Source organism: Phragmites australis, chromosome 18, assembly GCF_958298935.1.
Source record: "Phragmites australis chromosome 18, lpPhrAust1.1, whole genome shotgun sequence".
NCBI lineage: Eukaryota > Viridiplantae > Streptophyta > Magnoliopsida > Poales > Poaceae > Phragmites > Phragmites australis.
In genome coordinates, this window is record NC_084938.1 from 5,608,140 (window position 1) to 5,628,606 (window position 20,467).

At 39.7% G+C, this 20,467-nt stretch overlaps 1 protein-coding gene across 1 annotated transcript; it reads right to left on the minus strand.

Moving 5' to 3' along the window:
• Nucleotides 1–4,199: 4,199 nt before the first annotated feature.
• On the minus strand, nucleotides 4,200–19,874 carry LOC133898846 (uncharacterized). The gene is made up of 18 exons (XM_062339629.1): nucleotides 19,328–19,874; nucleotides 18,722–18,836; nucleotides 18,040–18,147; nucleotides 16,829–17,010; nucleotides 15,231–15,426; nucleotides 14,129–14,386; nucleotides 13,735–13,881; nucleotides 12,605–12,683; nucleotides 12,010–12,123; nucleotides 11,770–11,939; nucleotides 10,961–11,079; nucleotides 8,409–8,484; nucleotides 8,251–8,322; nucleotides 7,019–7,145; nucleotides 6,493–6,607; nucleotides 5,073–5,263; nucleotides 4,871–4,983; nucleotides 4,200–4,675 (listed from the first exon to the last, which is right to left on the minus strand). Exons 1-18 carry the CDS (start codon nucleotides 19,582–19,584, stop codon nucleotides 4,406–4,408), a joined length of 2,709 nt encoding a protein of 902 aa, XP_062195613.1. The 5' UTR covers nucleotides 19,585–19,874; the 3' UTR covers nucleotides 4,200–4,405.
• Between the last annotated feature and the right edge of the window lie 593 nt (nucleotides 19,875–20,467).

A 20,467-nucleotide genomic window follows, 5' to 3' on the forward strand; every position in this document is an offset into this window, starting at 1 on the left:
ATGTGTATGACATCGATTGTGTGTCGAACCACTAAATCCGACCAATAAGCTAAGTCATAAAAAATAGATTCTTTTTTGAACATAGGAGCTCTAAGATTAGATTTCGGAACCGGTGTACTCCTGCGTCCCTTTCCAAGAATAACCCTAAGTCCCTTTACCATGTCATATACCTGTCTCCCAGTGCGATGCTTAGGAGGTGATCGAGTCTCAACTTTCCCATCAAAAGCTCTCCTGTTGCTGCGGTATGGGTGGTTCTTGCAAAGAAATTTACGATCACCTATGTACACCATTTTTCAGCTATTCTTCAGCCACAAGCTCTCTATTTCATCCAAACAATGCATGCATGCACAATAGCATTTGATAGTCTGGCCCGATAGGTTGCCAATCCTGGATTGTTACGAGCAGCATTGCGCGTAGGGTGAAATTCTCTCGTTTGTATGCATCTCATACCTGCACACCATCGTTCCACAGTATTACAAGACCTTCCATTAATGGTTTCAGGTATACATCGATATCGTTGCCAGGTTGCCTCGGCCCTGGTATCAGCACTGGCATCATAATGTACTTCCGCTGCATACACAACAAAGGAGAAAGGTTGTAGATACATAGAGTCACAGGTCAAGTGCTATGACTACTACTCATGTTGCCGAATAGATTCATCCCATCCGTACTCAACCCAAATCTTATATTCCTCACATCTTCTGCAAAGGGCTCCTTGTATTTCCTATCGATGTTTCTTCACTGTGTAGAATCAGCGGGGTGTCTCAACATTCTATCATCCTTGTGCTCCTCAGCGTGCCACCGCAACAGTTCGACATGCCTTTTGTTTGCGAATAAACGCTCCAACCGAGGGACTATAGAAAATACCACATCACCTTGATAGGAGGATTTTTATTCTTTCCTTCACCATCGATATCATCACGGTCACGCTTGTACCGTGATGCACCACAGACGAGACACGCTTCCAAGTCTGCATGCTCTCTGCAATACAACATGTAATTGTTTGAACATGCATGTATTTTTTGCACTTCCAACCCCAATGGGCACACAACCTGCTTGGCTTGGTATGTGTTTTCTGGCAGCACATTTTTCTTTGGAAGTAATTTCTGCAAGAACAGTAACAACTCTGTGAAACTTGTATCAGACCATTTGTTGCTTGCCTTCAATTATAGCAGTGAAAACACGGTACACAACTTTATGTGCTCCCTCTCGCAGCCCAGGAACAATGGTGTTTTAGAGTCCTTTACCATACGCTGGAACTTTTGAAAGTCTCTTGCATTGGTGAAGTTCCCCTCCCATCGTGCAACATCTGCGGGAGATCATCGGCGTCGACGTCAGCTAACATCTCCTCTAGATCATCATCGACCAGCGTATCTCCGGCAGGAGGCATATCGGTGTATTCGTTAGTCGGCATATCGGTGCACAAGTCTTCATCTTCTCTACCAATGTATTACCCTTCCTGTACGATCTCAGCTTTACCGTGCTCGGTCCAACGAGTATAGCCAGGCATAAAGCCCCTTGGCATCAAGTGGGAATGTATCTGCTAGGTGGTGAAAAACTGCTTCTTGTTCTCGCAATAGAAGCATGGACAGCACATGTATTGAGAATGTGTATTTGACTTGTGCGCCGTGGCTTGTACCAGGAAATAATCCACGCTGTTCTTATACTCTGCGCTCACACGGCTCGTATCGTACATCTATCTTCTGTCCATCTACAATTATATCATTATTGTAATTCCAAATTCATAACATCTAGAAAATTTTACGATCACCAACAAATAAATTACCTCATCATCTCCTACCGGCAATTAACCCGGGTTGGAGGAGTCGTCTTTTGTATGCTTTCGCGTACGCTTCCGATAAGTATTTGTTGGTGTCATCCCTAGAATTTTTTTATTATTAAACCCTTTTGTAGGACTAATTCAGTAAAAATAAAAAAACGCTCATACATAAACTTTATATATTGGAGCTTGCTAATTAAATAAAATATAAAACATATAATTGGATCTTGCTACATACCTAAATATTATGGAGAAATTTTCTAATTCATTAAACATCAAAATAAATACGCTCATACCTAAAGTTTTCATATAGCAGCATGCTAATTAATTAAAATATAAAAATATAATTAGAGCTTGCAATATACCTAAATATCATGGCTAATTTTTCTAATTCATTATAAATCAAAAATAAATATGCTCATACCTAAAGTTTCTACATAGGAGCTTGCTAAATTAATTAAAAAATAAATATGCTCAAGCCTATAGCTAATGTAAATCAATAATAAAGACACTTTCCACTATAAACTACTAATTGAAGCTTCCGTATAATAAATGAGATATAATTACATCTACGTTGTCTTAAAACATCATGGTCATAAGTGCATTTCCATCTTTTTAAAATCTAGAGCAGTTTAGCAAATAAAATTCAACTAAAAATAGATTGGAGATGAAGTTACATACCTTGGAACAACTAGGGCATAAGAATTCCTTAAAATTTTGAAGCCACTAAGAACTTGGTGACAAAAATGGCCGCCACCGAGCAAACATAGCTCCTCTCTGTTGTGTGCTCGGGCTTAGGGAAGGAGAGGGCGACTTTTATATAATCGAGACATCACTGCCGGCTCATATAACAAGCCGGCAGTGATGCCCTACTATGACTGCCAGTCGGTGGATTAAACCGGCAGTAAAGATGGAGCAGGGCATCACTACCGGCTCAAGCCAACAACTGGCAGTGATGCCCTTATTACTGCTAGTTCGTAAGCCACGATGACTATATTTTTCCCGTGCGACTTATGAACCGGCAATGATTCCCCATCATTGTCGGCCCATTAGGAACCGGCAGTGATGGGCCAGTTTATGTAGTAGTGACCATCCATACCAACTTACACAGAGGACCCTAAAACGAAAGGAAATTACAAACATGTCCTTATAGACCTCTGTGTTTGCCAGGAACACCACCCATCGCCAAATTCTGCCAACCTCGAGGCATCGGCCGGAGGAAGATGACGACAGCATGCTACACACCCAGATCAGGAACAACACCGTCACACAAAGGCTTTGAAAGGAGCCGCAATAGCATCTCGTCTCTAGAAACGGGACTAAAAAAACCTTACTCAAGCATCGACCGGGGACGCCTCATGCGAACCTGATCCTGAAACTGCCTACGCCGTCGAAAGATAGCACAGAAGAAGGGCAGCTTCACTCGCTATAGTACCACAACCCTAGCAGTCACCACTCCTCTCCCTTTGCTCCACGCCGTCGTCTAGGCCGACGAAGAACTAGCGCCACCAGCTACAAAAATTGAGGCCAGTAGCCCAGAAATGACCTCCGCCCTCACCAGCAACAACATCGACTAGCCGAAAACAACCAGCACCATCGGCACAACACCGGTGATCTGGTAAACCATGCACAACATAGACATATGTCATACACATACGCATACGCGACACAAACACATACGTAAAAAAACTTCCGCAACGTAGAAGCAAATCCTCAATCCGGTGGCCCGAGCCAAAAGCCAGCGGCCAGGCAAGGCGGACAAGGACCACGGTAGCACCAACGACGACCGCCGCACTAAAGGGGCACAAGGACACAACGGACAAGAAGCCAAGCATTAGCACCCCGCCTTGCCCAAGGCTGCAAGACCCAACAAGAATGGCACCCCGCCATACCCAAGGTTGCAAGACCCGAGCAAAAATGGCACCGTCGATGCCTTGGCTGCCTCTAACACACCTACAGCCAACAACCTAACCCGCATCAACAAGCTGGACCTGAGCTCAACACACCTCCGCATGGCGACGCAGCCAAAGGCTCCACTAGAAACCCACAAGCCTACTAGCTAACTATAGAAACTTGGGAATAGGATGAGTGTCACACATATCAAGATTCAAGCATGCATTGCTAATCAATCACATAATCAATCACTAATCTGCACGCCGATGAGATGGCTTTGTAAACTACGACTAGAAGATATATTTAAATCATCTATAACTATATTCCCTTTATTTTGTTCTTTTTTTATTCATCTCTCTATTCATATTCCCTTTATTTTCTCCTTAACTCTAACAGCTTCTCTTTGAGAAGATTTATGAAGAGAAAAGAAAGATAATCCTAGGATGAAGGAAATGAAAATAAGAATTCCTTCGTAACAGGAACCGTGAAACTGTTGAAACGTTGAAAATAAAGAGAATCAATTCGCAACGAGAACAAGAACTGCAAAAGGAAACTATTGGATTCGGTTAGAGATAGCCTTACATTTGGATCTAGCACTTCGTTAACTATTCATCTACGTTACTGATATAAATACATCAATGTTCTAGCTGTATAGACTAGCTTGATCCTATAGCACTGCGGGAACCCACGTAGGGTATGGATTTGACCGACAACACTAGACAATAAGAACTCCTAAACACTGCAGTATGTTTTCAGAATCCTTCTTGCAAGATCAGTTGCTCCACTTTTCTTGTAGATTAGGTGCAGATTAAACGCAGCCTCTCTTCGTACGTCGCAATACCCTGGCCTCAGATCCTGCTGCGCACATGAATCAGCCTCGTATGGAAGCTTGGGAATAGGATGATCTTTCTCCTCAGTTGCTAAAGCCTTCTCATAGTAAATGGCTGCCAAGGTATTCAGGCCAATGTGGTGGTATGCCCGAGCAATGTTGTAGAAGGCTTCCTACAAGGCCAAAACATAATCCTCGTGTAACTCAACAAGTTGCTGACAGGACACAAATAAACTAGGAACGTGCTAAGCCAAGGCATTGAATTGGTATGAAAACAACAAATCCTAATCCCAGTTCAGAGAATCAAGGTAAGAGTACTATATCAGAAATTTACTCTGTCAAAAAAAATCAGAAACTTATCACCAAACCTGACTGTTCCCACAAAGGCGCAGGTATCTATAGAGGAACGCAAAGGCTTGGACGATGCACTGGTTCTTATTCTGAAGCCTGAAGCCAAGGGCCAAGTTAATCAAGGCGGTGCCTGCAAAGATTGAACAGCAACATGATTATATTCCATATATTGATGCGAACTGATACCAAATGACATGACTATGATGACTGGTGACATACCTACACAGAGATTAATAAGAGGGTTTTCAGGCTCCAACTTATAAGCTTCCAGGTAATCCCGAGCGGCTGATTGATGCTGACTTATAGCAGTAAATCGATGCCCAGATATAATTATAGGAGGCACACAGTCAGTCTTTTCTTCTCTTGTCCGAAGAATATATTTGAAATGATGTGAAAACCCATCCTCTATTCTGCAAAGCAAATGCCAAAACAAAATATGAATTTGAAACATCTGATTATGTTTCTCCAGTTTTTTTTGTCTCGCATCAAGAAATATATGAAAAAGTAAGGTGGCTTGAGGCTTGAGCACCAACAAGAGCAAGCACCAATATATTAAGGAGTAACACAACCAAAATGGAAATTAAATAGCCAAGCTGTCATGTGCGAGGGCCTTTGGGCCAGCGTGTTACTGTAGTACGTCCTGCCGTAGCAGGATGCCTACTTTATCTTTTAGTTAGTTATTTGGAAAGATTAGATAGCATTTAGAGATAAGATTAGGCCAGACTTATTAGGAGTCATTTAAAAAGATTAGATTTGTTATCAATTAGAGATAGGATTTGATTGGGTTTGTTAGAGCCGTGACCTGTCTAAATAAAGGGGCAACCAACGCATCCTTGTAATCAATCTAGAAAGAGAAATCAATCTAGTTCTCAGTCCCCTTTTCCTATATCTTCCCCAATATTCTAAGTCTTCCCAATCTATAGTCTAATCCCTCTCTTAGCAGTCGACGTTGCCTGGCTATCCTCCCGACGGATGTTTACCCTAACACAAGCATATAGGTGCAATGCCATTGAAAATCAAGAGGGTGAGGGTCCTCAAATATGATCCATGCCAATGTATTGACATGGCGATCAAGGAAAAGTTTCGGTCAATATAAACTTCAGAATGGGCCAAAATCTCCAGTTACCGAAAATTTTGGGCAATTTCTTTGGATTACAAATTTGAATTGTTGAACAGTACACCCCTAACCATTCAGCCAATTCTTTTCGTGTGTAGATCTTTCGGCTGGGTTCTTTTCATTCTTAACTTTCAGAATTCAAATTAAAAAAATGATACGAAGCACTGCATTTTTTACAAAATTAGGGACTGGAAAACTAGCAGTGGCAGGCCAATTGTCAGCTCTCTAACAAGATTATCCTAGGCAGTGGAAATGAATCTCCTGGTAGATTAGGATTCTACAGAATCAGCGAGCTAGCCCAACTTAAACATAATATAACCAGTCCTTGCTTACAAGAGCAATTTTTTTGTTATTACATCAGTTACACCACTTTTCTTTTTGAACATATAGTAATAAATGTGTAAACTATCATCACTAGTACAAAACAAAAAAACAGAATAATGTTTTGAAAGTTATGATACCTAAGTGATAAACAGAAAAATGAAAATCGTAACTATATTATATGGTACTCTAACCAATCACCTTGATGTCACTTTATAGTAGGAATTCCAAGCAGAGACAGAATATGGGTGCTGCTGAACTACATAACGAACATACTTAAATCCATGACTGGGATCTGGAGCTCTATACGCTATTTCTGCAAAATCAAAAGATTGGTTATTAATCGAGTTAAAAATGGCTGTTCTTTACTCCCTCCCCTCTTTTTTATTTGACATTTTTTACTTTCCAGTCTTTAAGATGTAAATGTAACTCTGACAAATATTTTATAACTTTTTATTAATGTATACTAGTAAAATTATAGTATTATGAAAGTATTCTGAACAACAATATTCATCTAGCCAATCTATATGAGTTTGAAAAATATTGATACATTAATAAATTTTATGGATTCTAGGACGACAAATTAAGAAGAAAAGAGGGAGTAAGTCAAATATCATGTCCTAAAAATTGCCAAATATCCTGTCTCAAGTTGAAAGCACAAGATGATGTCCCTTAATGACCCCATTTTATGATGGAGTATTGTTATAGCAAGGTGAATAGATCTTACGAGCACCCAAGGATCTGAGTTTCTCTTTGTTGTCATCGGAGAGTGCATCATTTCCGAGTTTTAGAGTGCGGTTGATAATCTGGAGTGCCTCCGAATATCGCTGCAGCAAAGCTAATGTTCGACAAAGCTAAAAAAAAAGAAAATGAGAACTTAATAGCCAGTATAAGACTCGAAAAGAGCATCAATAAGAAGAAAAGTGAGTTTACCTACATATTACCAAAGTAGACGTAGCAAAAATAATAAAAAAGTTGAGCAAAATAAGAACAGGGGACAAAGACAAAGTATATGGATTTAAATCCTACATCGTCATTCAGTAACATATGGTTCAGTAACCTAATTATTTATCATATCAATTGTGGTTCTGTATGACCAAATTTAAGAGATTATGGAAAACACAATGCATGATACCACTTAACACAAGCTCATTTCAAAGCAAATCAACACCCTGGCCTTCCATAGACAACCAAGATGCTGCTACTACATGCTCCAGTTCAAATTCTCAGAGTTGTAACTAATTCCAGCATGAAATGATGCTAGCGAGTGAAGTTTAAGGTCCTTAACAAAGCTAAAAAGGTTACACATCAATTCCATAGAGGGGAAACTAATGGCAACCGGTGAAGTAAAAGTATATTAACAAAAAATAAAGCTACAGTCAATACAAGGCTACTCCGAAATGTTCCAACAATTATCAATTAACTATATTTATAAAGAAAAAGGTATAAATGCTGATAGAAAATATAGTGTGCTTCAGCTATTCTCTATCTTATTCACGCAAGAACAACTCTTTTAGTGAATGAAGTTGCAACAATAAGCAGATACATCCTTTTTAGTGCATGAAGTTGCAGGAGATGCTGATTTGTTAATAAAGTTATTTTTTAAGCTGTGAAGAAACATTAAACTCAAAACCCGTCTGCCCCGCCGGGCACCATTGACTATTAAACCCAACCCTGCCTCGACTACAGGTGGGGCAGAGGCAGGTCGATAAAATCCCGCCCCATCAAGACTTCTACTTATGGGTGCTCAGGCATCCAACAGATGCCTCTGCCCGTCAACTTATGCATGGTTCAAGGGCCCGTCAACTTATAGTGTCAAACTTGTTTAGGAACCTTTGGTGCAATTTTACTCAAAATTCTATGACCATTGGCCAATTCAATATACAAGAAACAACTGTAGAATGAAACCTTAGGCAAAAAAATTAAATAAAAATGAAAGAGCATCTGGCAGATACAAACATTTAACACGAGCTGATGATTCTCTGTATTTGTCAGTAGACCAGGAACAGGAGGAGCCTGCTTTGCTCTTCGCTAAAAGCATCGAACAACAAAGGTATTTAGATTTCAGTAAGGAGGAAAACACTTCAAATTAGAAACACCAGCAGAAAAGTAAATACCGAATCATCAGTTTTCAATTCCACATTTGAAGCTGCCCTTTTCTCTATAATTTTCTTTGCTCTGTTTGCCTTTTGTCTATTAAAAAATTAAACGATGTAAGTTTAAAGGGAAAAAAATGAAATGGAGTAAATTATAAATGATAAATTGAAAGAGCAGAAGCTGTCAAATATAGCATAGACTATGCAATGAAAAATAATAAGGAACAAGTGCAACTTATTCGATGCTTGCATGGAAGAACACAGACATATCATCACCCATTACTTATAGCCACATATATACATCTCAAGCATCAGTAGACCTTTGATAGGAGAAGGCTGCTTGTGTTTGGTTGTCAGAAAATAATATCCCTCAAAACATATAAATTGTTAAGGGTATAATAGTCAAGGGTATTATGGTAATCTCTTAGTCTAGGGTTTCCCTCATGCACTCTTCATATCACCCCCATGGGGTTACTATTAAATACAAGTTACTATTCCTAACATGACACTAGAGCTAAGGTTTTTTATTGCACGCTGCAACTCATCCTGATCCCGCTACCCGCCGCCAGCTCCCTCCCTCTCTCTTCTTGCCCACCGATCTGCTCGGATCTGCTCATCCGCGCGATTTGCATCGCGCTCAGTCGGCTGTTTTCCTCTTCTATTGCTCTCCCATACTCGGTCTGCCTTTCCCTTGACGTAAGAGATGCTCCTGGTGGCTCCTGGTGGCTCCTGGTGGCAGATCCGCTATGGGAGAACACACGAAGGCTCAGTGGCGCGCGATGGGCAGCAGAGGTCCTTGGCTGGGAGTTGGCGGTGTTAACGACCTCCCGCCACTGAGGCTGGCGGAGGCTGCCATAGTTGAGCTCAAGGTAGCGCGAGTCCCAGGCATCGATGAGCTCCTTCTAGAGGCTGTCGCGGTGAGCTCAAGGTAGTGTGAGTCCCAGGTGTCGACGAACTCCTTGAGGCTACCACGGATACCAGGCTTAGGCTTGCAGGTGGTGGCCTCTGCGGCTACGAGGGTAGCGCCGGAGGTGGAGTGGAGATTGAGGAGCTTCTCTGGCTCGAAGGGGAGCTTGAGGTGGCGTGCCTCCGCATCTAGCATAATTGCAGCTCCCGGTCTTCTTTGCCACTCTGCCGGTCTCATCGCCTTCCAATCCACACCACTCATCTCATCAACCGGCGTTGTTGTCTTCTGATTGGAGCAGGAGTTAGTCTTCATCTCGTGGCACTGCTGCTGTTCTGTTCTGCTATCACTGCTGCTATTGTGCTAGCTGTTGCACGGTCCATGGTTGCTGCTATGCTAGCTTCTTTTGCGTCTAGTTTTAGTTTTAGTCTTTCGTTGCGTCTATCCAAGTCTTAGTCTCTCTTTAAATTCGTCTATATCGTGCGAGTCAACATATTCCTTCGCCAATTAGTCATTTTCTTTCCCGTCATTATTGATGCATCTTAGCCATCAAAATCTTTTTGTAGCTTTAGTGGCAACTTCATTTGTCGTCTTGCTACTAGGCATTGCTTTGTTTGCAATTCTTGATCTAGGGCATCCTTTTGTCATTTTGGTCTTTCTATAGATTTAGTGGCAATTTTCATTTGTCTTGCTACTTGTTGTCACTTTGTTGTCATCATCATGACTCTACTTATGTGCTATGTTTTGCACTTCTTTGGTTTGATTCGACAGGAGTACCACAGCTTTGAAGAGACAAGTTTTTGGATATATTAGTTTTATTTTGTCCAAATTTATTACTTAGTGTCACCTCTTTCAAATGCAACGCTATTGCATACGCTTTGTATTTAAGGGGTGTTAAGGGTATAATAGTCAAGGGTATTATGGCAATCTCCTAGCCTAGGGTTTCCCACATGTACTCTATATATTGCCTCTATGGAGTTACCATTGAATACAAGTTGCTATTCCTAACATAAATAAATTGTCACAATGCACAGGTGCATTCTTCTATGAGAGACCATTTCAAATGAAAATTAAATTCTCAATGACATTATTTTCTGTGTTCCATGCAAGTTCAAGGATACACCTCTATCCTGATTTTGTTGTGTAATGTTATCTTAAATTGCAACTGATTATGAGAGTAAAAAAATTGAAAATTATGAATTCAATTTTAATTGGCATTTGGGTTTGAATTCCTAGTTCATATTTCTTTTCCAAATTTGTGACAACTGCATAACACATAGTTCCTATAATTCCAAAAATAAAATCATGGATGTACCATAATCTGATGTAAAATGTAAAATCGCAAGGTCCAGTCCCAGTAGTTCGTACTCTATAGTACAGAAACATTTGCCTCTCATATTCGCCATGTTATTCAAACATGTACTTCATGATTATTTTTAGAAGGTTTTGGAAATTGCGCATCATGCACTTCTCACAAATTTGCACAACAGCCAACCAAACAGCTAGGTGAAAACTTGAAGTACAGAAGTCCCGACATAACCAGGCAAACAAATGCAATGTATTAGGTACTAGGAATCATGCTATAAGTACTCAGGATCGCACATGCTTGCAGTAAATTAGATGTATCAATTAAAGATGAGAAACGGCCGAGAACAAATCTTGTACTTACAACTCCACAGGTGACGCTATTGGCCTCAATCCTTGAAATACGCTATCTGGACGCTGTTCACCCAATACTTTAACTCTTTCATGCAGAACAGTATTTGGAAGCTTTTTCATTGGTCTGACCTGCTTGAACGTAATTAGAAATTAGCTAGATGTTTTCAGAGCACACAGAAAACTTCCAGCGCACCAGCAAAACATATTTTCATGAGCTCTTGCCTACACATATTGTTCATCAAGAAAACCACATGACTTCTGCACCGTACATACAGAATATCTATTGGAGTGTTTCAGCAACCGATTTTCTGATATTTCCTATACAAAGTTCCCATGCTCACTCTAGTAGCATGGGCATTCGACAAACAGTGTCAGGCATTTGATCTTCGCGATGATTTCTGGAGACTAACTGGTTTGTTATTCGTACATGCCTCTTTTAAATAGCTTCTACAACACTAACAACTAGAATTTATGGCCTTTGATGTGCTAGCGATTTTTCTTAAGAATATCATGAAAAACGATAACTTGATGACATAATCCCTTATATGCTGCCATCATAATACAAATCATCAGATTATTGACAAGGTGCCTGCAACCGTTTCAAGACAAATATTGATGAAGTATTTATTGTCATAGAATACAATCATGGCATGCAGAAAAATCGAACGGAAGGTATATTCAACATTGGTGCAGAATTTAAATGGAAGATAATTAAAATGGAGGTATAAATCAGTAGGCATAAAACAAATGACAGTCATCATTTGCGCAGCTTGTACAAGCAATACATGAACACCATACACAGGGAACGAACATATGTACCTTTCGATTAGCATATTCAACATCCAATGTTTTCAGAATGGGAAGAAAAATTGTGTCCAAGAAGTCTTCCAGCCTGCCTTTATTGTAGTAAATTTTTGCAAGCTGAATCTTTACTTTCCCATCACACCACCAAGGTTTTTGTTGGTCTGGAGTATAAGTAGACTGCAACTCTGCAAAAGTCATAAAAACACTGAAAAAGAGAGCAACTAGTTTCATAAAACAGCTTAGTAAATACTATACCTGGACTTTTGGGAGGAGAAAGCAAAGTGACAGCTTCATCTGTCTTGCCCTCATCAATAAGAAGAGAGGATAAGGTTACCCGTATATCAATATTGTCCTTCATGCTTTGTAAGGCTAAGAGGGGAAAAGGCATACACTACATCAACAATGACAGTAGAGAAGAACTCAAGCAGAGAACTAGAAATCATGCCATATAGTTATTATTTTAGATACGATGCATGAAAGGACAAGGTGTTGGACATATAAAGCACAAAAACAAGGATTCTTCAGAAAAGGTCCATCAATGATGAAATTATAGTTGAACTGATCTTAAGCATCCAACAATAAGTCAATAAGAAGCAGATACTATTAGTGCAATCCAAATCATATTAATTCAAATACATATTATAAAACATAAAAAGGTAAGGGACAGGACATAAGCTTCTCTCCTTTAGGTAAAGCCCTTTTCTAATGTCATCTCGAATTAAGGGAATTCAGTATAACATATTAACATTACTCAAAACTGTGGTGAAATTGCACTGACAATAATCCTTATCTGAAACAAATGTGAAGCTTGCTAAAAGAGAAGTGCTTCCTGAAGGTAATAGAACATAACCTTTATAAAAATAAGGAATAGCTTTTCTTTTCTCCCCTAAGACCATATAGCACTGAGCGATTTTGACATTCGAACTACCCTGAAACAAGTTGGAGTATATCAGAATAATCAATAGAGAAGGGTAAAGAAAGCAAAGCAAACAAGCAATTCTACAGAAATCAAGAGATCAACTTAATAAGCTTGAAATAGATGTAGCAAATAAATGTTTTCAGGATACTTATAATCTTCTAAACTCTTCAGGAGTTAACAAACCGTTTGCATGTGTTGCATAGCCATGATGCATGGAAAATGTGATCTGTAGACCTCAATCTATGTATCAATATGCACGGATAAAATAGCATGTTGCTCAGACTAACACTCTGGGTATTCTCCAACCACTAAGATAATAAAGTGCAATGCTATCATCTCAATTTGAACAGTATATGCCTGGGAAACAAAGGCACATGCTTGGACTTCAGATCATGCACATCCTTTCAGCCTTCTATGGGGCATGCACATTATAATCAAATTAAGAACACCTTTCTTGACAATTAGGAGATCAACATGATGTTATAAAGGAAGTTTTCAAACACAGGAATTTATCTTTCATGACATTTTCGTTAAGATCAACCATAGAATCGGATTTCCATCGATTTTTTCTCTACCCAGCTATGAAGGGCCTGAGACTTCCAATGTACAATATCCACCATTGAATAGTTGCTTGTTCCATCCAGTAAAATGTTCATCCCACATTTTTTTTCTCGAACGCGTAGGAAAGCTGCGTGTCATTTCATTAAAAGAGAGGAAACCAAAGTACAACAAACAACGAAACACAAAAAACAGACCAAACACCAAGAAAAATACAAATGTAGCACCCTCTTGCAAGAAAATTCTAATAAAACACCAATTGAATTATTGTACTAACTCTATGTCCCAATGATTCACAGGATTCAACTGCTTCCTAGAAGATTTAACAGCATTTACATGATCTAGTTGTAAATGCATCATACTCGGACTCCTGTAGAGAAAAGGCACGAAACTTGGATTGGAAAATGAAGAAATTGTTTATTGCAACCAATATCTCAGTTCTACAATCAAACTTTCCATACATATATTTACGAGAGATGAAAAAAAGTAAAACAATTTCTCACATCATTACGAACAGCATCATTTTCAATCTTCAGGTAAAACTTTACGGCATACTCATATTGTCCCATATTTTCGAAAGTGCTAGCAAGCTCCTTAATTACATCAGTGTCATCTTCTGATGGCTCCAAGTGCACAGCCTGAAGGAAAACCTGCACAGAAATAATGTTACATGAGGAACTAAATAACTAGATTTGTATATTTTTCACTGAGTTTGGAAAACATGGACTTTATGCAAGCAAGCTAATCCTACAGAATCATATTTACAAGTCATTCTATAAGAGGGTTAGGGAATTCTGGCATGACAGTACTTGAAACAAAGGAGAGCACAGGAGGGAACTCGATTAAACAAGAATGGATTGTGTCAAGTGAGATACAACAGAACAGTCTGGAACAAACCTCAGCATGTTTCATGTCTCCAAGATAAGCATGGCAGATTACTTCTTTTGCCTGCAATTGTACTGGTAATTCGTGTTGAGATCCCAATAGTAGGTGTGCCTTCTCGATCTGCTTTAGTGCTTCACTAAGAGCATTATTTCTCAGATAAAGTGATATCAATAAATCTAGAACACTCCAGTCAATGTTAGTAGTTCGAGTATTGACGTAGTCTTCCAACAAATTAATAGCTTTGTCAATTTGACCACAATCTCTGTACATCTGAAAGGAAATGCAAGAATCAAGAAGTGGTTCAAGTTCAACTCCCTTGAACTGATGACACTGAAATACTACAATCATACTCCCGGGAATAAATTTGCACGGATCCAGGTTTGCAAAACAGAACCAGCACTAAAATCTGGTCCAGGCCAATTCACATTTTCACCAGTTTTCTTGATGCATTTTGAAATTGAAAGTTATCAAAACAAAGGGGATCAGAAGCCGGGAATTGAGCAGTGAGAACTAATGTACACTTTTCAATGGAAATTTAGGGACTAAACCGATCCAGGGATGGAAATTCAAAGCAGGCCAGTTCTGGTTTATAGACAACCTCCTAGGTGTTTACTCAACCCTACTCCCTACAAGAATTCATGCATAAAATTTTTGCCATCGCCGTGCTCCAAGAGCTTCTTTCACAGATTACACTACTAAAGGAAAGACTAAAAAAACAGTGCTATACCAGATTCATGGTCCACAATAAAAAATTATAATATCAGCAGGCTACAGGCTTGGAGCAAAATAAGGTTTTTATTGTAGTGTTCACTCTAAATTCAGGTGAGTGGATTAGTACATTGGCTCTGGAAAGCATATAATGTGCTCTTCAACAAAACTTTGACCAATAATAGATAAGCTAGTACTTGATTTAACATGTTAGTTGTGCAACATGTCTAAATTGGTAAAAGGTGCTAGTTACTGATGTGTGCTGCACTAAACCACTAACATTAAGGTTAGTTTCAGGCTCGTCAAAACTTGCAGACGCTACTGATGTTACAATGAAATGGAGATAAAATTTCTATAGTTTCAAGCAATGGTCACAACAAATTGTCATATGGAAATTGGAATAGACCTGTGCTGCTACTTTACGAACGAATACATTGGCAGGATCAATTCTAATTATCTGCTCATATATCTCAGCAGCTTTCTGATAGTCATGAAGTTCGCGATATATATTAGCACAACCATACTTCAGTCCTACATCTTCTGGATCTGCCCTCATTGCTTTTAAATAACAGTGTCTTGCCAGAGAAGCATCCTTTTTTCTCCTGTAATAAAGTAGTCGGTGAGATAACTATCTATATTATTTTGGAACAATGAGTTCATTATATTCAGGAAAAAACACTATTTATGTCAGATTATCAGTACTTGAAGAAATTTATAATTGCTCACATTGACGAGAACATATGGTTGATGTAGAATGCATATGACATTATCTCAAAGAAAAAACTGAGGGAGCGAATAGTATATTATTCCATTAAACAAGTATATCTACATCCAAACCTGAAATTTAAAAACAGTTAACAGCCCCTAGCCTGGTCCAAAATGGACTACCATAGATTGAACTGGTACAGTTAAAAGCGCACGCCTAGGCACTCAGGCAAGGTGGAACGCGGCATAACCGCCTCAAACCGCTCCAAGCGCCGCGCACTTGGTCAGGCGTGTGCTTTTTTGGGTTAAAACACAAGGCGCCAGAGCACAAAGCACTCACCTTTCCCTCTCCTGACTTCTGTCATCATTTCTTTTTGGTTTTTCAAGGCACAACCTGTTTCTTTGTTGAAATGTCTGCTGCCTATATGCAAGCATGTATCGTGTTCATACTGCCTTTTTCTATCATGTAGTTAATAGCTGCAGTAGGTTACGACAGCTTTATCCCTTCCCATCTATCTCCTACTAGAAAGCTATTTTTCTAAATTAAAATACATGCAATTGATCCGTAACATGTTGGGTAGGAGGCAATTCTACATGTCAGATATGAAAGAATCAGACATGGAACTTCTTTCGATTTTACATTATAGATTGAATTCTAACATTATATGTTAGGGGAAGCATTCATATTTAATATAATACTTGCGCCTGGTGTTCCTCAGGCACGTGTTTTTTTACTATTACTAGTACATTTATTTATTATTCTTTTATCATCATCTTTTTAGTTGGGTATTGTGGGTTTCATCTCTAACCTACCCCAACTTGCTTGGGACAAAGGCTTTGTTGTTGTTGCGCCTAAGGCAATTTAAGTACCTTGCGACTCAAGTGCGCATTCCGCTTTTGACTGCACTGGATTGAACATGACAAGAACAAAATAGCCTAATAATATTCCCTAAATGTCTCTCCATCACTCCAAAACTAAATTTCAAAAAGAGAATATTGTTGGCTGTTGCTCATCTAACAAACATCATGCTGATAAGTGATATGGAAATGTCATAATTTCATATCGTGGCAAACGATCTAAATATATTCAATTATGTATGAAACCATATTGTGTTGATGCCCTAGTGCAACCGCATTCAACAAATCTGTAGAGAGAGATCAAATATCACCTGCATTTAAGCTATGCACACAACATTTTCACTCAGAAAATTATGAAATAAAATAATTCAACAATAAGAAATCAATCAAACTACAGGAAAACCAAAAAGGTCAAAAGAAAATAGTACAAAGTAAACTCACAATGCCAAGGGAATGAGTTTCTTCCACAGAGATGCATCCTTTGGGGAGACATATGCGGCAAGCATCAGGAAGTTTATGGCTTTATCTACTTCACCAGTCTCTATATAAATGCTACCAAGTAGATAATATGAATTTGAAAAATTTGGTGCAATTCTCACAATCTCATGAAGTATAGGAATTGCCTGCAACAAAGGACACCAGCGCAATGTTACTGTCAGACAAATCCAAACATGACAAACATGCCCCAAGGGAACAAGTTACACGAGAAGTTGGCATAAACAGAAACAGAACTACAAACAATCAATATCAAGGATGATTGCATAAAAGACTGCTGTAAAACTTTTATTTTCACGACAACCATTATTACTGATAATCCTTAATTTTGTAAATATAAGTTGAGTTATTCAATAATCTACATTAGGCAATTAGCAAGCCAGTGAGGTGATGCAAAAAAGAGTTCACCTCCTATGCAACAACAGATATGTCACTGGATTGAATTATCCCCACAGACTAAATGGTCAAGGCACTGCATAATGAAGCTGTCAAAAAGAATTACAAGAGATTCCACACGAATTCAACTAAAAACAAGGAAAACCATGAAAATTTAGTAGTTCAGCTAGGGATTCTAAATTCTAATCAAGTATGAAGTAATTAGTTATTAGTAATCCAAGTTTTCTGAACAAAAAATCAATAATCCTCTTAACCGTCAGCTAAATGATAAACTAGCTCACAGTGAGTATAACATATATGGGCATAATATGTAGAAGTTGTTAAGAACATGGATGGATATAAGGGGTGAAGGACATAATATGTAGAAGTTGTTAAGAACATGGATGAATATAAGGGGTGAAGGCGGTCTCAAATAATATTATTCCTTTACTTAACTGACAGATCCTACTGCTAGATGCATATCAACATCTGGTCTGTCAAAAAACTATCACAGGCAGCAGTTAGGTCAACTGAACAAAGCATCCAGCTGAACATTTATTCATCGTTTGACTTATGAATTGTTAGGGGGAAAAGTTCACTAACATGGGCTAAATAAGCATGCAAATAAGTAAAAGTCATGATCTTGCTGGTAGAAACATCACATTGAATTGGGCAACTAACATAATCAACCTATGCATCGAATAACTTGTCAACAATATAGAGTATGCAAGTAACAGGGAGCCAACAACTTCTGTTCAGAGTAAGCAAGTTAGAGATTAGACCTCCTTAAATTTGCTGTCAGCAAAAAGTAGAGTAGCATCACCCAACTTTTTAATAACTTCAGGATTGCACTTATTCTTTGTTCCTTTCTTTCTTCCCCTTTTCTTGGTCTGACGCAAAAGAAAGAAAAGGAGAGCAAATTTACCAATTAGTTAGCAAATATGATAACTAAAAATAAATAAATGGACTGAATTAAACACAAGTACACAACATGACAGCGCGTGTTCAATAATCAACATAATAACTGTTTTCCAGATTAAGACAAAAACAGTTTCTGCAAAGAACTTGCAACAGCTAATCTAGCCTCAAATGAAGCTAGACATAAAAGGGAAATGTACTTGATTGAACAGAATAGAATGTTGTCATTAAAACCACACAATCAGGTTCCTTGGTCTTCATTCAATTCTGAGAAATCTTCAAAATGCCATAATGCTAAGCATACTTCCTAGCGAAAAAATTATGGGGAAGAAAACATAAAATGGAAGCACCAGTCCCAGACCATAAATAATGCTGATAGGTACTGTGGAATTCTACAGTGGACTCCAAGAGAGCTTTGGTGTAATGGTATGTACTTCATTTCCAGAAGATCCATGGAAAATATTGAGTTATCTGTGTTCTCCATGTGCAATCAATATTACAAGGGAATATTCTGTGTTCAAAGACCTTAAGGAAAGAGTACCGTACATCTTTGGACTTTCTTTTGCGCCGAAGACCGAAGCCTTCCATCAGTTGGTCAAATATGGTCGCCGCTTCCGCTTCCGAAAGCTCATACTGCCTTGGCCTCTTGGAACATTCCTCCCTGGAAGATGACCAAGAGCTGGTTCTCAAACATAACTATCGCAAAAAACAGTTGCTTGTAATAAATTACATGACGGATCGCACAATGCATGGAAATGAAAACTAAAAACAGCACGCGAGAAGGAAAATAGCACTTCCAAGAGCACCACAGGGTCATGAGAGCTCCGCATAAATACTAACTATTGAAGCATAGGTAACAGTGGCATACGGAATCGAAGTAGAAAGGTACCATTACATGGCAAGCAATGCTTAGAAATCTACTACTCCATGAAACTGGTCAAGCAATCAGAAAGGTGTGAATCATTAGTAGCAAGTTGCACCAAGCCCTTGCAAATAAGCTGAAACAAATTAGTCACTAGACGGCACTTGAGCGCCTTAATTCTGTTTAGCACCACGTTTAGCCAGACAATGTCCCAATTTTATCACTAAACTCTAGCATTAGTATAGATAAAACTGAAGCAGCAAGGTGGAGGAGGAAATTTAGCACCTCACCTCGGGGGAAGCTCCTCGGCGAGGGCCTTGCGCTTGCGCGCCGCGAGCGCCTCGTAATCTTGCGCGCGGGCGGCAGCGCTCCGCTCCGCCATCTCCACGCACTGCATCGCCTCCTCGGCGTCGCCGAACTCGTACCCATCCTCCTCATCCTCATCCTCGAACTCCTCATCATGTTCCTCCCCGTCGCGCCCGCGATCCCCCGCCTCCTCCGCGACGGACGCTCGCTGGCCGCCGCCGTCCCCCGTCACAGCCGACATCGCCGGAGGCGCGCAAGCTGAGGGTGGTGGTAGAAGGCGCAGGATGACTCCTCACTAGGCGCGCGCCCGGCTCCGTCCACCTCACCCCCCGCCGCGCCACTCGCCGAGGGTCGCAACGCCCGCTTAGTTACGGCCCCGCTGGATGGCTGGGGCGAGGGTGAAGGCGTAGTGCCGCGTGATGGAGCTGAGCAGCGGCGGAGGAGGGCGGGGCGATGGACCCCAGACGGCCGGGCGGCGACGTGCGAGCAGGCGGCGGAGGGCGGCGTGCGTGATTTCAGGTGGCACTGTCTCCCTTCCCTCTTCGGGCTACTACTGGGCTAGTCAGTAACACTGGTGGGCTGGGCCTGTTGGTGGGCTGGGCCTGCTGGTGGGCTAGGATGGGCCTTTTCCTACTGTTGGGAGGCCCAGCAAGATGTTGATTTTTTATATTTTAAATCGAAAAATTGAAAAATAGACTTGTGTTTTGAAACATCACACGTCTAGGCTCGCCCCAGCCAACGGGTGATAGGTAAAAAAATTAGCATTCTAATGCTCTTAAAATTCAAAATACTATTAAAATAGTTATGAAAAATATATATGGTGTAGAGGATGTTATAATCTAGCTTTAAAAATTCAACTTAAAAAATTAATTGTGCAGATGTACTATTTTTCAAAATGTACATCTATTTTTGTAATTTTTTATTTTAAAAATATAAAAATTAAAAAATATCGCAAGATGTTCAGGTTCAGTTTTCATCTGGCATGGCATATGTGATCTGTAAAAAAAAAAATTAGATAAAGTCCCTGTGATCTGGATAGTGCATATCAGGTCTGTTCATTAGTTTTCCGACCATCAATCTCACTCAAGCTGTTCATGAGGATCGATCGAGACGAGAATTTTGAC

Excerpts from the sequence above, each read along its gene's own strand:
- LOC133898846 (XM_062339629.1), bottom strand. The coding sequence starts at position 19,584 with ATGTCGGCTGTGACGGGGGACGGCGGCGGCCAGCGAGCGTCCGTCGCG. Across the intron at positions 7,146-8,250 it reads ATCATCAGCTCGTGTTAAAT|CTTTGTCGAACATTAGCTTT; the intron begins GTTTGTATCTGC and ends CTTTTTTTTTAG. Across the intron at positions 6,608-7,018 it reads ACTCAGATCCTTGGGTGCTC|AAATAGCGTATAGAGCTCCA; the intron begins GTAAGATCTATT and ends TTGATTTTGCAG.